We start from the raw sequence: 8,824 nt of genomic DNA on the forward strand, positions 1-8,824 counted from the left end.
AAAATGAACGAGCTCCACTAAATGCTAAAGCAAAAACTTTAAAAAGTTTTTAAATTTGATTTAAATCCCCAAATCCAAATGTAATGCCTATTATTTTAGAGACTTAATCAAGTGAACACAAAATTGATGTAAAAAAATATGAAAGTTGCTGAAAATACAGCGAAACTTTATGTCGTGTTGTATGGGTGGTAACCCAATGACAAAGTTTGACATAGCGCTACAATAATTGATTTAGGTTTAGGCAATAATTACCTTGTCTATAACCTAAATATCCTGCCTGACATAGAAAAATATCTTCATAGCATAAGAGTTACTAGAATTTCGTATTGCATTTTATACATATATAAACTTCATTTATAGGTTCTAGAGTTTGAAACTTGTCTTCAAGATAGGACAAAATACCTAAATGAAATGTTTGTGTGAGTAAGTATTTGAGATATCTTGGATATCGAGTTTAAAATTTAATTACTACGTTCTTTAATTATTAATGCAAAGATTTACCACTACTCGTTCGTTATACACATACTATGTTTTATATTTGATTGGCACATTGCTATCGTTATTTTAATTTTTAAAAATTGTACTAAAAACTACTTAGTTTTTAGTACAATTTTTTAAACTTTCACTTGAATACTAATTTTGAATGTCATAATAGGGGTTAAAGTATGAAATTGCCGATTTGTACTGAAAATCTAAATTGTTTATTTTTTAAATGTTGAACAAATTTATTTAATCAAAATAGTTGCCATTATTATCTATACATTGCTGCGATCTAATGGGAAGGTTATAAATGCCTTTGCGATAGAACTCCGACGATCTAGACTGCACAAACTGTGTGAAAGCATTTTGTACTGCCTCCTGGGAGGAAAACTTCTTGTCACGTAGATAATTGTCCAAATCACGAAAAAAATGGTAGTCCGTTGGAGCAAGGTCTGGTGAATACGGAGGATGACGAATGGTTTCTAACTGCAGTTCCTGAAGGGTCAAAATGGTTTCTCGTGCTGTGTGAGGTCTCGCGTTGTCGTGGAGCAATAATGGTGAAGATCAATTCATGAGTCGGGGCTGTTTTACTGCTAGTTTTGTCAACATGGTTCGGAGTTCGGCACAATAGACATCTGCCGTTATTGCTTGACCAGATCGGAGAAAACTATAGTGAATAACACCATGCTGAGACCACCAAACAGTTACCATTACCTTTTTATTGGTAAGTTTTGCTTTAGGACACTGTTGTGGCATTTGACCTGGGGTCAGCCATTGCATTTTTCTTTTCCGGTTATCATAAAGAATCCACTTTTCATCACATGTTACAATTCGATCCAATATTCCTTCATTTCTGTACCGGTTCAACAAGGCAACACAAGTTTCAACACTCGTTTCTTTCTGCAGATCAGTCAAATCATGAGGCACCCATTTTTCGTATTTTTTTATTTTATTGATTTGACGCAAGTGAGTCAATATTGTGGGTAAGGTAACGTTAAACCATGCCGCTAATTCCTGGGTAGTTTGACTAGGATCGGCTTCCACTATCTCTCTTAATTCATCATTATTCACCTGTGTGGGCGGTCTTCCTCGTGGCTCGTTCTTTAAGTCGAAATTTCCATCACGAAAGCGTTTAAACCAAAATCGCACGGTGCGTTCATTAGTAGACCCCTCTCCAAACGCAGCATTGATATTGCGGGCTGTTTCTGCCGCGTTAGTTCCGCGTCGGAACTCGTATTCAAAAATCACTCGAATTTTCGCAGTATCCATCTTTCTTGTCTAAATTGAATAACAAAAACAATTGAAAGTCGATATTCAAATGTTTCAAATTAAAAAAAAAATCACAGAAACCATTTGAAAAAAGTTTCATTCGAAAACCTCAAACCATGAAGATTCTATGAAAATTCAAAGAACCTATTGCAATAAAACGGCAATTTCATACTTTAACCCCATTGACTTACAAATAAATGGACGACGGGTTTAATACAAAAACCACGAAAAAAATGTCCCAAGTCAACCTATTCGAAATTTAAATTGTAATGTCATCGCAGTATCGCGCTGTCAGTAGAACAAATGAAGACTAAAGCGGAGTGTCGCGCTCTGTATACGATTTTAGCGCCTTACAAGTGCGGACACTTTTTAGCGCGGACCCGACGTCCATATAATTGTAAGTCAATGTTTAACCCCTAATATATTACAATTCTTTTGTATCAATTTAAAACATTGTCCACGAAAATGACATATTAACCGTCTGTGATCCATTTGTGATCTAGTCAAATTGACTTCTAATTTGCAAACAGCGTTAAATTATATCTACTATTTTGTGTAGCGAAAGCAATAATTTGTTGCGATTATTTTGATTACTATAACATGAAGTAATACAAAAAGTTTTAACAGCATTCGAAATACTAGATGTGGTTCTTCATATCTTAAATATTGTAGAGGAAGTAAAGGGCGTTTTTCTACTAACCTTGTTCTAAGTTCTATAAGAACATACTATGAATATTTTAAGGTTCGAAATATATATTGAGAGAGATATTGAGTTTTGACTGTTTAGGTACTAATTTCACAATTTTGAACATCAAATATATATTTGATGTATAACAGTAGAGAATAATAAAGACTATTTGGGAGCTGTAATGGTTAAATCACTGAAAGAGAAGCGGCGGAGTGTAGTGGCCGGAGGAGCCAGCACTCTCAACTAGCCTCTTTGAACTAGTCGCTTCAAGTCTCGCGCGGCTGCTCGCGGCGACGCACTATAAGTACATTCTATCACTTCAAATGAATCCTAGCTTTTTTCTTCAGAGGCTTATATAAACATATACTTTGCACCAATAATGCTCCTCCGGCCGCTGCTCTTTCAGTGAGACTTGACCCTAAATTTCAAAATGAGATCGCGGTCATGGAAACCACTATACCATCGGAGATTGGCAGTAATTTTAAATCTAAATTGTACTGTTCATCTGCTATTTGCCGTTGCCGCTCGGAAGTTTCCCTGAAACTTGCTTAGGACAGGAAATAAAAATATTTTTTTGGACCTAAAATAGCATAGATACCTACATTTGTTACTTCAAACAAACCGAGGTTTCGGGCTCGGGAGACGGTCAGCCACGAGACAAAAATAGTTTCATTTCCTATGTATAAAAATCGCGAAAACATAAGAACTCGATTTGCTTTAGAGTATCGTACGAGAGTACGTTATTCGAAGAAAGTGAAGACGACTTTATTACCGACAATGTAAAGTATTTTCAGTTTCAGACAATAAATTTCCACAAGTCAGAGGCAACTCTAGAGCGTGTCACGTGCGAACGCCTGGCGACCGGATAGCATCGCTGTATATTTACAAATGGCGACCAAAACAACGCGATGTGGACCGGCGCCGGCACGCTACCACCGCAGTCGCCTCGACACCCAGCCGGCACACCACATCATCATCACGATAAGGTACTTAAGAACTTTAACAATAAAAGTAACTGTTACATTTTCTTTTATAAGTTTTATTAAACAAGGTGGTGCCATAGGTACCTACCTCAATAATGTTCAAGTAATCCATAGTCAAGTTTAAAATTTATGGTTTTATATAATTTATTTATTTCTTTTCAATTGAACAAATGTAAGAATTTGAAATTATTCTAGTTGTATGTTTTAGTTTTTACATTTCTCGTCACAGAAAATTTATGAATATGGAATGACAAAACACGAAGTGCATCGACACGTCTTAACTCCCTCGACCGAAATGACTCTCTTCCAAAAGAGTTGTTGACTGTAGAAACACGTTGCAGTTTTGTTTTGTGCGTTGCAAGTGTATGACATTTTGACAATTATATGTAGATTATAATATTATATAACCGGACTTTGCCAAGCCTTTAATTGCAAAGTGACTACAATATTATAGTAAATAAATTTAAATTTATTGTTCCAGATGTACCTAATGAATATTTCGACGATAAAATAACTTGTACCTTCCCCACACTTCACTTCAATCACGATGAAGACGTTTCGCTTGGAGCTGACCCTCATCACGATAGTCCTTATACAGAGATGCTACCTCAAGATCCTACGCAACAACGCGCTTATGAACAAGATGGTCTCACACTTTCAGAAAGATAATCCACATAACAATTTGGGTTTAAATTCAAAGAGGGCAAACAGAGAAAGGCCGACCATTATCGAAATGGACGAAAGGACCTGGCCCAGGGGACGAAATCCCGTAGAAATAGACGAAAGAACGGATGTTAGGATAGAAAGTCAACCAGAACCCCTTGATAGTCAGAAACACTCTAAAGAACCTTCTAGGTCAGACTTCTCCCAGCCTGCGCCGCATCCTCAAGCGTCCAGTCCGCAAAAAAGAGAACGAATACTAAGCCTGATGAAAAACGTTCTCTGCAAAAACTTTCCCGCGATTCCTTGCAACATGATCATGCAAGATGAAGCGCTTAACAAACTCATACAGAAGTCGATTCAGCAGATGATCTACAAACAGTTTCAAACCTCTGACGGAAGCACCGTCTCTCCGCACAGTCCCACTGTTTTCCCATTAATTAATAGCGAAGATCTGTCGAACTTCTTAGAGGTGTCAAACACAGGATATTTCAACGCGAAGAAAAAACAGGAAGATGAAAAACGACAAACTAACAGTATAAAAATGCAAAAGCACTGGTCTCTTGACAAAAACTCAAAGAAGAAGGAAAAAATTAAGTCAAATCAAGGAAATCAAGACACAAAAGGAACCAATCTTTACAACAACGGACATAAAAAGATGCTAACGTTTTATAAGGTAAAGTCTAAAGACAAAAAAAATAGTAAGACTGATTACAGAGAGTATTCTGAGGAAAAATTATCAATGTCAGTAGAGGTGCCAGATATGAAAATATCGAAGAAAGTGCCACAGAAGGACATGAAAGATAATATGGCTTATAAAGTGGAGTCTGAAGACCAGCCCATATGGCGAATAGACTACATGAAACACGGGATGCCCAGTATAAATAGGTTTGGGTATGAAGACGACCGACTCAGTGGTAAACTGATAAAGCCCGGGCCCAATGTAATGTTAGACGAGAATCGACTTGAACAGTCTTCTGTGATCAGAAAGGAGATACTACATCCAGACTTGTACATAAAGAAAAACTTCGCACGGAAAGGCAGCGTCAACTTCAATTCGGAAGGCATGGACTAGATATTACATTCAAGACCACCAAATTTCTGGAAAATCTGTTTGTCTTACACATTTTGCGATTTTGTAAATGCATATCTATATTAAAAATAAAGTATGCGGTAAGTGACGTGGTAAGTTCCATTAGAGTTTTTTTTATTTTCTCATTTAATAGTAATTTCGTTCTGTTCGCGACTTGGCAATCCGTCCAGGATAAAACGTACACTGTTCTAGAAGCTGTTTAATTATTGTCCATACTTTTTTTATTGGTCCATAACCCAGAAGTAGACTATGAGAGCATTCTACTGATATAGCACCGCAAACTAATTGTTATATCACGATAACATTTATCGTGCTAAATAGCAACCGACCAAATATAAAAACCACTGCCTACACAAACACTGTTATCATTTCTCTTATCACTTAATTTAGCAACATATTAATTACCATTTGACCTCTTAATGATAAAAACTCAGAGTCATTGAAACATCGTCTTCCCAACGATACGGACTCCTACGAGGCCAGTGTTTCACTGTTTTTCCAAAGAACTTCAAAATTCTCCGAGCTGTTATTATTTCCAAAATGTCTCGTCCTGTATTATCGACACACGTGTTAGACACTGCAGTAGGCTCACCAGCTGTTGGAGTTTTTATAGAACTCTTTAAACAACACAACGAAGGATCTTGGACTCAGTGGCACAGCGCTGTGACCTCCAGTGACGGACGTGCACTGTTTCCTTTCTCGAAGGAATCAATGGCGCCAGGAACTTATAAGCTGAAGTTTGATGTCGACACTTACTACAAAACGCTTGGAAAAAAGACCATCTATGACTATGTTGAGGTAAGTAGGTACCTAAGCTACGACTTCAGGTTAAAAAATACTTAAAATTTTTGCGAAACTAAACTCAACGGAATTTTAAAATGCAGATAAGTCCTTAAATATCACAACCGTACAAATACAGAATAATATCCGCTTAAAACTAAGGAAATGCTAGTGTTTCGTTTATTATGACCGTCGCAAGCTCTGATCCGTCAGCGAGGTCCAACGTGAATGAGGCACTCACACACTTTGAAGCTTTTTCAACATGCACGTTTCATTACAATGTTTTCCTTCGGCGTAAATTATTATTAATAATTTATTAACGACAATAAGGTAGTAGTCTACACATGATTCCAAAAAACCCAGTGGCGCTCAGCCGACTGAATAACAGTTCTCCCAAATAAGTCGTCAATGCTATAAAAATGTTATAATCGCACTTCTCTATTGTGAACAACTTTTCGAAGATGTTATAGAATCATAATTTTATTGAAAACCTATAGGAATAGGTTTCCAAAATTTTTTTATATTTCGAATGAAGTCAAAGTTTCGATAATAAAGTTTACGGAGCTCTAATGTAACCATTTATGCTGTATATTACAGTATCTACGACAACAGTGTTTAAATATAATTATGCCATTCACAGATAAAGAACGTCGGTTATCTCTATATTGGGATATAACTTTTAACTGACCCTATCCAGACGGATTCATGTGCAATACTGTTATTATATAGCTGAAATGCACCAAAGCGCATAGACACGAATGCATTGGCCTTAATTAGCCTGTGTTTGCAAGATTCACGAAAACAAATTATTTACGCCACAACATAGAACATTATTTTTTTGTAATACTAATCTATTATTACAATTCAGATCGTTTATTCGTTTAATCTATTTTGTTAGTGACAGTTAAAACTTATAAACTATGCTAGTAAATTACACACAAATGTAAGAAAATGGTAGGAAATTATTAATAGTAAGTAGGCAATTAAGTACTATCGTACGTCACCCAGACCATTTTGGGTACGTGAATTTTAGTCCAATGCCATAGTATCGGACACGCTACATCTGTTCCTTTTGCATGTTACCGCGTCAAAGCCGTCGGTACGCGCTTTTTTCGTATAATAACAATAACGCAACACACTATGTCTATGATACGCGCCTTCAAAACATGTCGGACGCACTGCAGAACAGGGGCAGCCGCAACAGCATCCTAAAGGTGTTATTGTATAGAACCTTCAAGGCATTGAAAAACTCCTGCGTATAACGAACTCACAGCTTGCAAATGCAGCGTGAAAATAATAATAATAATATATCTTTATTGTTTCTCTCACAAAGTCTTAGTATAAATACAAAAACAGTGCTTAATTATCTAAATAGTACAATATTTAAGTCTGTGTGAGAGACTGGCATCCGTACTAGGAGACCTGTATTACAGATCACCAGCCCCTCCACAATCCGGACCAAAAGCAAGTACAGCTTACTTATACTTAGATAGTTATATCAAGAAATGACTTTATTAATAGACTTAAGGCGCGAGGGTGTGTGGATAAATGAGTGTGTGCATGTGTGTGTGATGGTGTGTGTATGTGTGTGTGAAGGTGTGTGCGTGCGTGTGTGTATGTGTATTTGCGTGTGCGTGTGTGTGTTCTGTGTGTGACAGAGAGTGTGATTGACTATGCAAGGTGTACACAATTTACCTAAATAATGAAATAACCATATTAATTTAGTATTAATTATTTTAAGTTGAGACAATTCACAAATTTTAAGATTAATCATAATTTAGATTTTATTTTAAGTTGGAACAATTAAGAGATTTTCAGTTTCATCATAACTTAGATTTTTAAGCCAACTAGTGACAACTCTTTTACAGTTGTATTTAGTGAGCGAGTATATTTTAGTTGTTTTATTTATTTTATTATATAACTACCCGCCTAGAAAACCGAAGAATCTATTCGAAAAAGCTGTGGTCCAGCGAATAGAAGAATGACATACTTTATATTTCAAACGTTTGCTAATATGGAGCGAAGGATCATAGTTCAGAACAACGTGTTGTTTTAATACAGTGTGCAGGACAAATAGTTGACGCACAGACAAGACATCACAAAGGGAATAAAGGTCTGAAGTAGGGAACATAAAGGGCAAAGACCGACTCACTTTCAGGACAGCTCGCTGAGCTCTTTCAACCTTTATTAAAGAAGATTTAGGTACTCCACCCCAAGCAGTGATGCAGTACGTTAGAACGGGTTGGCATAACGCCAAGTACACCATATTAATGACACGGTTATCTGCGATGTGCCTAAGATTTTTAAAGATATATATTAGTTTACGTGTCCTAGCTGAAAGTAAATCTATATGCATATTGAAACTCAAGGTGTTATCTATCATTACACCAAGATATTTGATATGGGAAGCTAACGTAAGACTGGTACAGAAGCACGTCGGGTCGCCGAGACATGTATGGGCTAAGATGGTGTAGTCGTCATGAGTGGTCCATGGGATATTCTTAATTGAAAATGGAATATATTTAGTTCTTTCTACATTTAACAAAATTGCAAGTTATTGTGTTGATGTGCTAAAAGGAACGATACGCGCGGCGCCTCAACAAATAAAAGGATTGCTCGCTTTAGCACCACCTAAAACTCGAGGGTGACACGGGTTGGGGTGTTCCTGAATCTTATATGTTCGCTGGGGGCGTAAAATGTAGGTAGACCTGAGGCAAAAGTAACAGGGGGCAATTGAAACATTGTCTATATTTCGAAAACGGTGAGTCTTTTTATGCGCGTGAGCTTGTACTTACTCCTCAGACACGTTCCGTCTTGTATTTAGTCGACTGTTATAGGTCGTTTTGTATTTAGTCGACTGTTATAGGTCGT

General features: G+C 36.8%; 2 protein-coding genes across 2 annotated transcripts in view; both read left to right on the top strand.

Moving 5' to 3' along the window:
* The first annotated feature begins 3,313 nt into the window (after positions 1-3,313).
* LOC113238613 lies at positions 3,314-5,299 on the top strand. Its single transcript, XM_026475442.1, has 2 exons — positions 3,314-3,423; positions 3,902-5,299. The coding sequence occupies exon 2, from the start codon at positions 3,968-3,970 to the stop codon at positions 5,153-5,155; it is 1,188 nt and encodes a 395-aa protein (XP_026331227.1). The 5' UTR covers positions 3,314-3,423; positions 3,902-3,967; the 3' UTR covers positions 5,156-5,299.
* A 330-nt stretch (positions 5,300-5,629) lies between these two features.
* LOC113238619 (5-hydroxyisourate hydrolase) overlaps positions 5,630-8,824 on the top strand; it is a 4,722-nt gene continuing 1,527 nt past the window's right edge. Inside the window, exon 1 of the mRNA XM_026475448.1 lies at positions 5,630-5,971. Within this exon, the coding sequence (XP_026331233.1) occupies positions 5,714-5,971 (258 nt within the window). The 5' untranslated portion in view covers positions 5,630-5,713. The remainder of the gene's footprint in view (positions 5,972-8,824) is intronic.

This window comes from Hyposmocoma kahamanoa, unplaced genomic scaffold (genome assembly GCF_003589595.1).
Source record: "Hyposmocoma kahamanoa isolate Upper Pololo Valley unplaced genomic scaffold, ASM358959v1 97, whole genome shotgun sequence".
Taxonomy (NCBI): domain Eukaryota; kingdom Metazoa; phylum Arthropoda; class Insecta; order Lepidoptera; family Cosmopterigidae; genus Hyposmocoma; species Hyposmocoma kahamanoa.